Consider the following 15,565-nt stretch of genomic DNA (forward strand, 5'->3'; position numbering starts at 1 on the left):
TTGTTTTAGCTAGGTACATTTGTTTATTTGTTGAAACGATGGATTGTGATTTCCATTTCATGTCTTGTTAATGGGTTTGCCTGGAAGAAAACATCAACCCGAATCAGGAAGAGGAGAATATTCACCGAGATCACAAGCTCTGGAGAGGTTTAATGACAGGGCAAACATCGTATTAGTAACCAAAGCCACTGAATGCAACCCCTCTTGAATTATTTACAACTTTTACATGGTACCATCATTCTTCAGAGATGTGAAAGGGTGTAGAATAATTAGCTCTAACTAGTTTTTCACCAGGCACTCATAACATATTAGTAGGCCTCAAAATGGAGGGACACAAAGTAGACATAACATACACAATACTGATCCCTTGTGGAAAGAACGGGAATTACATATAAGACATTTGGTTAGATTTCCAAAAAGCACATTTTTTGAACAATATATGAATGTTTTCAGTCCACCAGATACACAGGAATCCCATAATGCAGTTTAGGTTGCATAACTCCTTCAAAGTTTTATTTTACACACACACACACACACACACACACACACACACACACATTCATATATTTAAAATGTATAAATATTTGTATATTTTATGTTGGTATATTATATTGTGATGATTTTCTGTACCCTTAAGTAGGTTATTATATTTTAATCTCTGAGTAATACAATATTGAAATTATTCACCCATTATAATTTTACATTTGCTGAATTAGTTAAATATCAGCCAGTAAAGAACGAGGAGGAGAAGCAGGAGCAGATAAAGCCTGGTGGTGAAGAGTGTTCATGTGATAGGCAGGAAAGCTGAACATTCAGTTATCCACAACTGTCTCTCAACTCCACATATAGAGGTAAGCCTTGTATCATAATACATTATATGGAAATGAGTGTTTTACTGGGAAATATGCCACTCGTACTTTTCATATGAACTACATCTGGGACATCGAGTAACATGTTTTCCAGTATCCTCACTCATGAACAAATCAATGAATTGTTTTGAGAAATTTGGGTACTTTGTTTGTGAATGTGTCTATAAAATAAAAAGAAAATCACACGTTGGCTTGAAGAGATGAAGTTTATTTTCTCGTGTTGAAAAACTCATTTTTCATATGAAATATATTGTGGATCTGAGTGACATATTTAAATTATATACAGTATCTGGCTTTGAGTGATCTATCAGATATATTCCATTCAGCTAGCATGATATGATATTGAACGAGTCGAAGATGAATATCTGAATGGAATATATCTGATAGACCACGAAAAAAAGCCGGCCAAAATTATTATTATTATTATTATTATTATTATTATTATTATACATACATACACACTCTCTTCATATCAGCATTCTCAAAGGCCTATGCTAGCTTACCCGTGACTCGGTGCTGTTAGCGTGGCAGTCCAGTTAGCTTCCAGCTGGCGTAGCAGTAGCGTTAGCAAAGGCCGATGCTAGCTTACCTGCGACTCGGTGCTGTTAGTGCGGCAGTCCAGTTGGCTTCCAGCCAGTGTAGCAGCAGTAGCGTTAGCAAAGGTCAATGCGAGCTTACCCCTCAACTTGATGCTGTTAGCGCGACAGTCCAGTTACCGTCTAGCTGGTGTAGTGTTAGCACAGGCCAATGCGAGGGCAGTGATGCCGAATATTATTATTATTTTCCCTGTGTAATTTACTTAGCATGATATGATATTTAGCGAGTCGAAGACGAATATCTGAATGGAATATATCTGATAGACCACGAAAAAAAGCCAGCCAAAATTATTATTATTATACATACACACTCTTCATATCAGCATTCTCAAAGGCCTATGCTAGCTTACCCGCGACTCGGTGCTGTTAGCGCGGCAGGGCAGTTAGCTTCCAGCTGGCGTAGCAGTAGCGTTAGCAAAGGCCGATGCTAGCTTACTTGCGACTCGGTGCTGTTAGTGTGGCAGTCCAGTTAACTTCCAGCCAGTGTAGCAGTAGTGTTAGCAAAAGTCAATGCGAGCTTACCCGCAACTTGATGCTGTTAGCATGGCAGCCCAGTTACCTTCTAGCTGGTGTAGTGTTAGCGCAGGTCAATGCTAGGGCAGTGAAGTCGAATATTATTATTATTATTATTATTATTTTCCCTGTGTAATTTACTTAGTTACTTTTAAAATCAACATCAACAACTACACACAATGGAGCGACCTGGTAGCCAAAATTCTCTCAAAATCTTCCCCTTTTAATGAAGCAAACCTCGCAGCCATGCTTGTTTACAAACTGTCCCAGTCACTTGCTAGTGATGAAGTTTTGCATCTCTGACGTGTGTCTTTTCCAGTTTTTCGATGTCCGCTGGTATGTTTGTCTCTTGTAAGTATATATGAAGAATAGCAAATGAAGTTTTGGTAGCCTTTCAGGTGTTCAGCATGTCTTTAGTTTCAGTTTATTTATTTAGTGCTTTAACCTAGCACTGGATTAGCCTTGTCTTCCCTTTTTCCTGGCCGACAAAGAAATGATTGTGTGCATGCGCAGCAGAAAAGTTTTGTCATTAGATCTTTGCATGAGCTCCAACATGTAACATCATGTTGTCTTGACAAAATACAATATTATAACAATATTGCACGCTCATTCTCCACTGGGGAGAGTGGTGTCATACATGGAGGATATGCGATATGATAACAATATTACATGCCATCAATAAACCCACTAGAAGGGAATAGAATACATGGTTTTATTCCATGGAAAAAGTGGCCCGTATGTATAATAATTGCCGATATTTCACTTCGATGATGTCACTCCCGGTGTTTTCCCACTGACTTGGTCAAAATGGCAAACCGGTTCAAACCGGTTCAAAATTAAACTTCTTTTGAATAACTTGCATATTTTTGTGGATGTGTTCATATAATAGAAAGAATATTATATGGTGGCGTAAAGATATGACATTTATCTTCTCATGTTTAAAATATTTTATTCACCACTCGAAGATAAACTTCATATCTTCACACCACAGTGTAATATCCTCTATATATAATTACTGTAGGGTGCTGACTATACATATACTACAGGGCAAGTGCAAAAGACAAGCTCATGGATTTTCACATAAAATGTTTGGACACACCCATCATTCATAGGATTTTCTGTATTTTGACTTTTTTCTACGTTGTAGAACAATACTGAAGACATCGAAACTGTGAAATAAGATAGTCCATCATTACTTTAAGACATGAAGTGTCTTAATATAAATAAAGCGTGAATTAGATGGTGTGTTCAAACTTTTGACTGGTACTATACAGTATATTGGAGTACATGAATGCAAAACAGTGAGATAATTTGAAAACTTGTTGAATAATTGAGTCATGAAAAAATTCTAAAATATTTTTGAAAATGTTTGCTTTGAAACTTTTGGCCTTTATTGTATGGGACTACATGAGTTTAATTTTAGAATCCTTTTTTTTTTAAATTGGTTCTACAGTTTATCTCTGGAAAGGGACAATACAGTGGTGCTTGAAAGTTTGTGAACCCTTTAGAATTTTCTATATTTCTGCATAAATATGACCTAAAACATCAGATTTTCACACAAATCCTAAAAGTAGATAAAGAGAACCCAGCTAAACAAATGAGACAAAAATATTTTACTTGGTCATTTATTTATTGAGGAAAATGATCCAATATTACATATCTGTGAGTGGCAAAAGTATGTGAACCTTTGCTTTCAGTATCTGGTGTGACCCCCTTGTGCAGCAATAACTGCAACTAAATGTTTCCGGTAACTGTTGATCAGTCCTGCACACTGGCTTGGAGGGATTTTAGCCCATTCCTCCGTACAGAACAGCTTCAACTCTGGGATGTTGGCGAGGTTCCTCACATGAACTGCTCACTTCTGGTCCTTCCACAACATTTTGATTGGATTAAGGTCAGCACTTTGACTTGGCCATTCCAAAACATTAACTTTATTCTTCTTGAACCATTCTTTGGTAGAATGACTTGTGTGCTTAGGGTCGTTGTCTTGCTGCATGACCCACCTTCTCTTGAGATTCAGTTCATGGACAGATGTCCTGACATTTTCCTTTAGAATTCGCTGGTATAATTCAGAATTCATTGTTCCATCAATGATGGCAAGCCGTCCTGGCCCAGATGCAGCAAAACAGGCCCAAACCATGATACTACCACCACCATGTTTCATAGATGGGATAAGGTTCTTTTGCTGGAAGGCAGTGTTTTCCTTTCTCCAAACATAACGTTTCTCATTTAAACCAAAAAGTTCTATTTTGGTCTTATCCGTCCACAAAACATTTTTCCAATAGCCTTCTGGCTTGTCCACGTGATCTTTAGCAAACTGCAGACGAGCAGCAATGTTCTTTTTGGAGAGCAGTGGCTTTCTCCTTGCAGCCCTTCCATGCACAGCATTGTTGTTCAGTGTTCTCTTGATGGTGGACTCATGAACATTAACATTAGCCAATGTGAGCGAGGCCTTCAATTGCTTAGAAGTTACCCTGGGGTCCTTTGTGACCTCGCCGACTATTACACCTTGCTCTTGGAGTGATCTTTGTTGGTTGACCACTCCTGGGGAGGGTAACAATGGTCTTGAATTTCCTCCATTTGTACACAATCTGCCTGACTATGGATTGGTGGAGTCCAAACTCTTTAGCAATGGTTTTGTAACCTTTTCCAGCCTGATGAGCATCAAGACCGCTTTTTCTGAGGTCCTCAGAAATCTCCTTTGTTCGTGCCATGATACACTTCCACAAACATGTGTTGTGAAGATCAGACTTTGATAGATCCCTGTTCTTTAAATAAAACAGGGTGCCCACTCACACCTGATTGTCACCCCATTGATTGAAAACACCTGACTCTAATTTCACTTTCGAATGAACTGCTAATCCTAGAGGTTCACATACTTTTGCCACTCACAGATGTGTAATATTGGATCATTTTCCTCAATAAATATTTGACCAAGTATAATATTTTTGTCTCATTTGTTTAACTGGGTTTTCTTCATCTACTTTTAGGACTTGTGTGAAAATCTGATGATGTTTTAGGTCATATTTATGCAGGAATATAGAAAATTCTAAAGGGTTCACAAACGTTCAAGCACCACTGTATATTAAACATAGAATCATTGTAATTAACATGTATTTATTTTTCTCAATCATTTGCATGGATATTTAATAGAAACACAGTAAGTGAAAATGAATGGAAAGACTGAAAATCTCACAAAAATAATCACCCACATTCTATTCAAATACAGAAATAAAAATGAACTGTATGTAATATTTCATAACCCATATTGCCACTTACTAAATGTTATTTTTCGCCTGTTTGGGAAGTCCCCACAATGTCCCCTGCAACTGCTGCTGATATAGGCTGCACTCCTCCTGATGGAGGTTGGGGCTGGGCTGTAGTGTTTGGGTCATTCCTGTCCATCGGCTTTTCATACGCCTTCCCCAAATCCCTCACCATCTACTTCAAGGAAATCCAGGAGTATTTCTCCATCTCCTACAGTGAGATTGCATGGGTCTCCTCCATCATGCTTGCTACCATGTATGCTGGAGGTAATTTTATTTATTAGAAGCATGACATTCCAGTCCTATATATTTTATTCAAGTCCAGTGAGCCTTAAGTATAACCAAATGTAGGCACCAGTGTCCTATTTTGAAAGCAGAGAGCTTTATTTATGTTGAGATTTTTTAAATTGAGGATGACAATGTAAAGTTAAAAAATTAAAATTGTCTTTGCAAATATGAAACAAAAATTGAGAGTGCCTTGATCTCTTATTTGCACACACACCTGCTATCAGGAGAACTGTAAGCATGTGTATGCTGTGCAGTTAAAAATGTTGAATTTTGATCAACCTTTAGTTAATACATAACTTGTCTATGCTGTTTGTTTAATCTTGAAAAAAAAAAGGTTATACAGACCAGTTAAATTCTCCGTATTAGATTTAAGTAGAAGTGGCCTCCTTTGTGTGACTCTCATGCCCCTTAACCCTTTACTTTCTGTGCAGGACCAGTGAGCAGCATACTCGTCAATTGTTATGGGAGCAGGCCAGTGGTCATTACTGGTGGCCTAATGGCTGGGTTCTCCATGATTGCTGCTTCTTTTGGCACAACTATAATACATCTATACATATGTGTAGGCATCATTGGAGGTACTTTTATCATCATTTGTCACAGCTGGATATAACATCTGGATACTGCTATTGAAAATTTTGGCTCAGACACTTCCTGTGTCTGGTCAGTAAGTGTCTTAGACAGGAAATATCTAATATTTTGGTCAGTAAAGCTCTGATTTGTCATTTTCCCCAAACTTGGGAGCCTCCCCTTTGACTGTTTGTGGATACAAGCTAATAATAGCAAAAGTCCAAAGGTAGAACAGGGCACTCTCCCCAAGTTCAGCTTGAAATTTCTGTTCTTTTGCCAAGTCATCAGTATAGCCCAAATTCACTTTCTATTAGAAATATATATATATATATATATATATATATATATATATATATATATATATATATATATATATATGGGTCTGTCTCAGAAACTGGGTACTGTGGGGGTACCCCACTAAATATATTCAGTCAATAAACTACACGGTTTTGAATGGTGATGTCTGTTTTAATTTGAAATAAAATTATGAAAGAAATAATACAGATAAAACTAAATCTTTGATGTGAATACTCTATTCAGAATTTGGCAAAAATTCTGCAAATTTGTGGAAAAATGGCGGCTTGATCTGGGACATGATAAATGGTTGACTACATCGCGTTCCCTTAAAAAGGTTGTAGTCCACTGAAAAGTCTACAGTTATCACTAATTGTATTTTAAGTTGTAACTTTATACACCTAAGGATTGGTGCGCTCACAGAATAATCATAACCGTAATAAAACATCATGCAAAATATTTGATAACCGTTGTAACTCCATTTTCCGCAGACCCAAAACCAATACGATCGTGTGTTTTGATCTAAACGGAAAGCCTCAGGGTCAAGGTCACTACCTCACCAAAAGTAGTAACTTAAAATCACTACGCCATATAAAAATTTAGTTATAAATCTGCGATTTTGTTTTTTAAAACGAAAGCTGAAAGTTAGGGATAGAATATGTTTCTTACAGAACATGTTACGATGGTAGCTGGTCTTGTATGAATTTCTGAGCTATAAAATGAGTTGCGGTCTATTTTTTACCGTAGCGTGTTATTTGTGTGTGGGGAAGGACACGCATTAACAATTTGCATGTGTAGAATGGAATTTTCCACTCCAGCAGTTAGAAGTTGATCGTGCTTCCATTTGTGGTTTTTCTGTTACGCGAGTGATCTGTTCGGACGTTATCACTGAAAAGGTGAGTTTTAGCAGTTTTATTTTGTTTTAGTCTTGCAGTATAAGGCAATAGAATGTTTCGTTTTCATCTTACTTTCATATTTCGTAGTGTTTGCATATTTTTGGCCAATATTTTGCAACCATGGTCAATTTAGATCGAACTTTTGATAGAATCTACGGCCAGTCATTTTGCCCCGCCCCCGCCTCGCGCTCCGTCCGGTGCGGTAGTGATGTCCCGTTGCTCGCGCGCCGCAGCAGAGACCCGCGCGACCTTCAGCCGGTACAGTCGCAGTTCTTTTACCACCGCCGTTATTCTCATCTTTCCGGTGTGTTCTTGATTTTTCCATTGTGTCCTATTTCGCCATATCAAATACCCAAAATGTATCATATTATTCATATTTAAGTGAATAATCAATTCAGTCATCATAACTTGGCATTTTTAACCCAAGCAATCATCTCATCCCATCTCATCTCATTATCTCTAGCCGCTTTATCCTTCTACAGGGTCGCAGGCAAGCTGGAGCCTATCCCAGCTGACTACGGGTGAGAGGCGGGGTGCACCCTGGACAAGTCGCCAGGTCATCACAGGGCTGACACATAGACACAGACAACCATTCACACTCACATTCACACCTACGGTCAATTTAGAGTCACCAGTTAACCTAACCTGCATGTCTTTGGACTGTGGGGGAAACCGGAGCACCCGGAGGAAACCCACACGGACATGGGGAGAACATGTAAACTCCACACAGAAAGGCCCTCGCCGGCCACGGGGCTCGAACCTGGACCTTCTTGCTGTGAGGCGACAGCGCTAACCACTACATCACCGTGCCGCCGTAGTTATTTTATATGTAAATCAATTTTACAAAAGCATTTGAATTGTAATCAAAAAAATTTTCCACAGTGGAGGCCAGATAAAGCAAGATACTATCTTTATTCTTATTAAACATGACAAAAGAAACATTGAGTGTTAAGTAAATGCAAAAAAAAAAGTAAAATTAGAAAATTTATTTTTGACCATAATGTGTACAGGGTCACAGGCAAGCTGGAGCCTATCCCCGCTGACTATGGGCGAAAGGCGGGGTACACCCTGGACAAGTCGCCAGGACATTGCAGGGCTGACACATAGAGACAAACCACCATTCACACTCACATTCACACCTACGGTCAATTTAGAGCCACCAATTAGCCTAACCTGCATGTCTTTGGACTGTGGGGGAAACCGGAGCACCCGGAGGAAACCCACACAGACACGGGGAGAACATGCAAACTCCACACAGAAAGGCCCCTGTCGGCTCGAACCCAGAACCTTCTTGCTGTGAGGTGACAGTGCTAAACACTACACCACCATGCTGCCCCTCAATAATAATAATTATGACCTGGTGACTTGTCCAGGGTGTACTCCGCCTCTCGCCCATAGTCAGCTGGGATAGGCTCTGTAGACCCTGTAGAACAGGATAAGCGACTACAGATAATAGATGGATGTGTGTGTATAATAATATGTATAAAAATATATAATATATATAAAAATATAATATATATATATTTTTTCATGCAAACTACATCTGGGACATTGAGTAACATATTTTCCAATTGTTTTTGATTAACTTGCATAGTTTTTGTTTGTGAATGTGTCTATATAATAAAAGGAAAATCACATGTTGGCTTGAAGATATGAATTTTATCTTCTCGTGTTGAAAAATTCATATTTTTCATGCAAAATACATTGTGGATCCGAGTGACATATTTTTCAATATTTCACTCCAATGATGTCACTCCCAGTGCTTTCCTGCTGACTAGATGTGTGTTGTCAAAATGACGAACTGGTTCAAAATTAGAATTCAATTAAAATTCTTTTGATTAACTTGCAGGTTTTTTTTTTTGTGTGTGTGGAGGTTTCTATATAATAAAAAGAATATTAAAGCCGCAAGCGGCCTCGACGGGCCCTCGCGCCAGCGGCCAAGGGGGGCGGGGGCATGCGTCCCCGCGAAAGACCTTCCACAGCTTCTTCGGCAAGAGACATTACCACAAGGCAGTGGTGTGAAGGAAAAGCATTATGGAATTATTTACCAAAAACCCGTGTTGGAGCAATTGCGTCGGCCAAAAACAGCGCCCCCCATGGACGAAAATTCCCAAAATGTGGTATACATGACATGGGAGGTAGTAAGAGGGAGGCCGTGAAGTTTGACCAAATTTGAGGAAAGATTGGATTTTTTGCCCAAAAATAGCGCCCCCAGTGGCGAAATATCACAGAAAATGGGTAACATGTCAGAAGCCCAATGAGTGATTTGCGTGTGAAGTATGAGCAGTTTTGAGCAATTAGAAGATTTGTTATGAATTTTTAAGCATGTAAAATTTTGCAGTGAAAATTGATTGACGTATAACTTCTGAACGGTTTATGCTACGTGAAACGTATTTAGAACCTTTTGTCAGCCATGTCTGTAGATGATGTGTATCAATTTTGGTGACATTCCTATGAACGGTCTAGGAGGAGTTGCGCCGTGTTCGTGGCCATGCATTTCGCACAAAAGTGAAATTACCTCACTGCCTGTTGGGCGTGGCTAATGCGCTGGCATTACATTTTTGTCCGGCTTAGTGAGATACATATGCGTACCAAATGGCATGCCACTACTACAAACTACATGGCAACCAGGCACCTTAATGCGGGAGGCCAAAATCACAACGAGTTAGGGGGCGCTATAGAGGCCCTGAGGCCCGCCTGGATCTGGGCTTCTGGTTCTCAGGAGCGGTGGCAGTTTCGTGCGTTGTCGACCATGGCAAGCGCCCCAATAAGGGTCTTGTAAAGAGTTTGCTTGGCAAGTTTGACAGATCAGAAGCTGCAATATCGTTTTTGCCATAACCAGCAACCCCAGGGGCGAAAGTGCACAAAATTTGGTGTAGATGTCAGGTGAGCTATGAAGAGTTTGCGTATGAAGTTTGATGACAATTGAGTAAATAGAAGATGAGATATAGATTTTTGAAGAATAAATTTTTTGGTTTTTCCCATGTCAGTAGGTGGCGCTATGCTGTACATGAGCAATTATGAGTTGGAAAAATAAGTGTCTGCAACAGCAACGTACTATCACAAGGTAGTGGTGTGAAGGAAAAGCATTATGGAATTATTTACTAAAAACCCGTTTTGGAGCAACTGCGTCAGCCAAAAACAGCGCCCCCCATGGACGAAAATTTCCAAAATGTGGTATACATGACATGGGAGGAAGTAAGAGGGTGGCCGTGAAGTTTGACCAAATTTGAGGAAAGATTGCTATTTTTGCCCCAAAATAGCGCCCCCAGTGGCGAAATATCACAGAAATTGGGTAACATGTCAGAAGCCCAATGAGTGATTTGCATGTGAAGTATGAGCAGTTTTGAGCAATCAGAAGATTAGTTAGCTATAGAGGCCCGGAGCCCCGGCCAAGTTTGGGCTTCTGGTTCTGAGTAGCGGTGGCAATTCGCGGAACTGGTGCCAAATTTCGTGCGTTTTCGCCCATGGCAAGCGCCCCGAAAATGGCCCAACAGCGGAGAAAAATAAAGAAGAAGAAGAAGACGGAAGAAGAAGAAGAAGAAGAGAAGACGGAAGAATAATAATAATAGTGAACTCTTACAAGAACAATAGGGCCTTCGCCCATAGGGCTCGGGCCCTAATTACACGGTGGGGCAAAGATATGAAGTTTATCTTCTTGTACTGAAAAATATTTCATTTTTTCACTCACTCATGAAATATATATTTGCCACTCGAAGGTAAACTTTATATCTTCACACCAATATGTAAAATCCCCCCCTCCCCCATTCTGATGTTTGAAGTGAACATGAACTGAAGCTCTTGATTTGTATCTGCATGATTTTATGCATTGTGCTGCTGTCAAGGGATCGGCTGATTAGATAACTGCATAAAACAGCAGGTGGATGGTTGTTCCTAATAAAGTGGCCAGCAAGTGTCTATAGGGTGGAAACACCTTTGAAAAACAGGATGTTTCAGATAGAAGTCCTTCATCTGCTGTCCATGCAAAATCTATGCTTTTGAGTTGTGTTTGTTATTCCAGTACTTTTCCAAATCTCACTCTGTTGTTGTTGTTGTCGTCTTCTTCTTCTTCTTCTCAGTAGCAGGAATCATTCCCTGGATCTGAAATTTATCGGATCTTATATTTATATATAACATGCAAAACTCTGCAATTTTTTTTTTCAAAATTATCTTTAGCAAGAAGAAGAAAACAACAACAACAACAACCCTGCAACAGATCTTATGGCCTCCACAAACCCTGGACCTCAATTATCATGCTGTCTGGGAGCTGCAGAGACACAGTCATAACAAAAAGCTAAAGTCTACAGAGGAGTTTGGACAAGTTCTCAAAGATGCTTGGAACACACTAACAGTCAATTACCTTATACAACTTTATAACTGAGACAATGGAATCAAGTAAGCTTTTGTCTTATTAAGCAAGACAGAAACATGGATTCTCTCTCTCTCTCTCTCTTTCAGGTCTTGGCCTTGCCTTTAATCTGCAACCTGCCCTGACCATTATTGGGAAATACTTTCTTGTAAAACGACCCATAGCAAATGGTTTGGCCATGACAGGAAGTCCAGTATTTTTGTTCACTCTGGCTCCACTCAACCAGTTTCTGCTTGACAACTTTGGCTGGCGAGGAAGTTTCCTCATCTTGGGAGCCATTCTGCTCAACTGCTGTGTGGCAGGAGCACTGATGAGGCCTATTAAGATAAGAAAAAAGCCATTGCAAAATCAAAACAGTGGTGGCAATGGAGCAAGAAAAAGGAACAGTGATGCTCAGACAAAGCAGACAGGATGTGTATCACATGTGAGCAAATTCATTGACCTCTCACTCTTCAAGCACCGTGGTTACCTTATATACCTGGTGGGCAATGTTGTGATGTTCTTTGGGTTCTTTGCTCCAGTCGTGTTCTTGGCACTCTATGCCAAGCACCAGGGGATTGATGGGTATTCTGCAGCCTTCCTGCTCTTTATTTTTGCCCTGGTAGACATGGTGGCTCGGCCAGCGACTGGCCTGATGGCCAACACAAAATGGATCAGGCCCAGGATTCAATATTTCTTCAGCTTTTCTGTGGTGTATAATGGGGTGTGTCATTTGGTGTGCCCTCTGTTACCCGGGTATACAGGTCTGGTGGTATATGCCATCGTCTTTGGACTGGCCTTTGGAATGCTGAGTGCACTGCTTTTTGAGGTGTTAATGGATTTGGTGGGAGCCCAGCGATTCTCAAGTGCAGTTGGACTTGCCACTATTATAGAATGTGCCCCTGTTCTTCTTGGGCCCCCGATTTCTGGTGAGTTCCATCAGTTATATGCTTATTTCAGGCAATAAAGACAAAAAGCTAATTTAAAAGGTCACTAATAGCTTGTTATGAGTGCATCTTATAACACACACCCATATAACTTGTGGCCTTAATGGTTATATGCTTTTGATTCTTTCTCCTTCAGGTGCTTTGGTTGATATCTTCATGGACTACAAGTACATGTACTTTGCATGTGGCATGATGATGGTGGTCCCTGGACTTTTCCTCTTTATTATGAATTTTTTTAACTACAGATGGTTGGAGCAGGAACAGCAGAAGCAGGAAGCTCTGCGGATTGGTTCAGCCAGTGAACTTGCTGCTATAGAGGAGGCTAATGATATTGAGCAAGACAACAAACTCAGTCAGGAACAGAAATTTATGGACTTAGCTAGCAAAGACGCATAATGCTATGCACTCTGGTTTTAAGTTGAAAAAGCATTCATCTATATATTTAGATAAAAAAATTATATATATTGTTATATACCCTACAAGTTATATGCTGCATAAGATTAGTATAATATTTATATTTGTCATGGACCCTCCCCTGGCAGCTCGCTCACAACACTCGGTCATCTCTGAGTACTAATACCTGGAGTTTTACGATTTAAACTCTCCAATTACTCAACGTGAAACCTTGCTCCTTACTGTGAGCTTGTCTTTCACACTTCTGCCCTAACTTTCTACCATATTGACAGTGTGTATTTGTTTTGTTGGTCTTATCTGTTCTCCTTGCCTTGTGATGTTTTGTTTTTGATTCTCCGTTGCATTAAACCTCTTATGTAATGGCCCTTTTCCACTACCCTTTTTCAGCTCACTTAAGCTCGCTTCAGCTCACTTCAGCCCGACACGGCTCGCGTTTCGACTACCAAAAACCAGCACGACTCAACTCGTTTCAGCCCTGCTTAGCCCCTAAAACTCGCACCGTTTTGGAGTGGGGCTGAAGCGAGCCAAGCCGTGCCGAGTGAGGTTGGGGGCGTGAGCGGACACTCCCCTGTGCACTGATTGGTGAGGAGGAGTGTCCTCACATGCCCACACACGCCCCGCAAGCGCGCTGGGATCTATAAACACCGCAAACCCGGAAGGAGAAGAATTACGAATTACGAGAATTTCTGAAGCCTTATGCGCCTCGCCTCATCTATACGCTCTTGCCAGTATCTGTCCGCGTTGTTGGTGACAACAAGCCACAGCACCAAGACCAGCAACATTAATGACTCCATGTCCTCCATGTTTATTGTTTACTATTCGGGTCGTGAGACTACCGCTTAAAAGATCACTGATGTCACTGTTTGCGCTGCTTAACGACATCACCTGACGTCCACCCACTTTCGCTAACTCCACCCAATGTGTCCACCCACTTCCAGCCAGCACGGTTCAGCGCGGTTGTAGTTGAAATGCAACTCCAACAGCCCCACTCAGCTCGACTCAGCACGGCACGGCTCAGCCCGACTCAGCCGCGTTTGTAGTGGAAAAGCGGCATAAATGTCCTGCCTACAGAGGTGGACAAAGGACCCAACTTCATTACTTAAGTCAAAGTACAGATCCCACTGGTCAAATGTTACTCTGATACAAGTGAAAGTTGTCCAGTCAAATTTTTATTTAAGTTAAATTACTGAAGTACTTGCTTTTAAAAATATTTAAGTATTAAAAGTACATTTTCTGTCAATGCATTGTTGTATTATTGCCACAACCCTTACAAAACCTAATGCCATTACCAAAGACGGAAATGTGAATTCACAAAATGAATGCATACTGTGCCATCATGGTGGTTTAACGTTAAGCTAGCTAGTCAGTGAAACTCCACCTGACATGCTAGCAAACACTTTTCAAACTCGAAATTATATTGGGTTGCTAATGCTACTAGAAAAGAAAGATTTCTACATTCTGTTTATTTGGCAAGATTATACTAAAACATATTTCTGAAAGTAGTTCAGATAAGTTAACGTTATTCATGTTAGTGTAACTCTATTTTTACTTGCTAACTAACAGTGTCCAAGTTAACTAGCTATGTGTTAACATTAGCCATGGACAAGGCTAGGGCAACTTGGTGGGCAAATCCATAGAAAGTCATTTGACTAATCAGACTGCATCGCTATTGCAGCATTATCGCTAGCTTTAAAAGCACAGACAAATTCATTGCAAGCTTTCTCTTGGAATAAAACGTTTATATACTTCAATATGCTTCCGCAGGTTGAATGGTGAGTTTTTGTAGGCCATGATGTGGTTCGTTTTCGGCAAAGAAAGAAAACATTTAAAATGAAACAAATCTTTATTCCTTTCAGAAAACTGAAACATGGGTTCTAGGTATGGCCATCGGTGTGTGCATGCTCCAAAAGAACCGCCTCCTTCCATTCTGTCATCAACTGATCGTGTTCAAATAACGCTGCTGAGAAATCATTGATCTTGATTTTATACAGTCTATGGACATGACGTGACCCTAGTGATTACTGATCAGCTGTCTCAATGTCACCTGTGAAAAAACCAATCACATTTTAGAAAAGAAAAGAAAAAAACATCCATTTTCAAAGCTGCTTCATAGTAACGAGGACCTTGATAGAAATGTAGTGGAGTGAAAAGTACAATATTTGCCTTTGAAATGTAGTGAAGTTAAAGTCAGAAGTTTCCAAAAGAAATAATACTCAAGTAAAGTACAGATACTCAAAAAGTGTACTTAAGTACAGTACTCAAGTAAATGTATTTCGTTACTGTCCACCTCTGTCTACCTATGTATCTAGTGTCTAGGCTTCATCTTAATAAAATGCACACAGCAAAGGGAATGGCAACACAACATCAACAACTCCAACAACTCCTTTCTGCTTGACAGCAACCTCATGCTTATCCAACCCACAACTCATGAACAGTCAAGTTGCCACACCTACCTTTCCCTGAGACTCCAAAGTGGCAAAGTGGATTTTTGATACAATGCACATTGTTTATTATTCATAATCCTTCAGTTGTTTCCTGAGTCTACAGTTGCCTTTCTGATAGCATTA

The 15,565-nt window shown here is 40.1% G+C and overlaps 1 protein-coding gene across 2 annotated transcripts; it reads left to right on the forward strand.

Moving 5' to 3' along the window:
• Positions 1 to 747: 747 nt before the first annotated feature.
• On the forward strand, positions 748 to 14,238 carry slc16a7 (solute carrier family 16 member 7). Of its 2 annotated transcripts, XM_060937944.1 has the most exons (5): positions 748 to 851; positions 5,287 to 5,511; positions 5,964 to 6,107; positions 11,748 to 12,566; positions 12,721 to 14,238. In XM_060937944.1, exons 2-5 carry the CDS (start codon positions 5,295 to 5,297, stop codon positions 12,978 to 12,980), a joined length of 1,440 nt encoding a protein of 479 aa, XP_060793927.1. In that variant the 5' UTR covers positions 748 to 851; positions 5,287 to 5,294; the 3' UTR covers positions 12,981 to 14,238. The 2 variants fall into 2 exon arrangements, with proteins under 2 accessions (XP_060793927.1, XP_060793928.1); XM_060937945.1 differs by lacking the exon at positions 748 to 851 and having other exon boundaries at positions 5,378 to 5,511; positions 5,964 to 6,091.
• Positions 14,239 to 15,565: the final 1,327 nt, after the last annotated feature.

The sequence above is a fragment of the Neoarius graeffei genome, chromosome 13 (assembly GCF_027579695.1).
Source record: "Neoarius graeffei isolate fNeoGra1 chromosome 13, fNeoGra1.pri, whole genome shotgun sequence".
Lineage (NCBI taxonomy): Eukaryota > Metazoa > Chordata > Actinopteri > Siluriformes > Ariidae > Neoarius > Neoarius graeffei.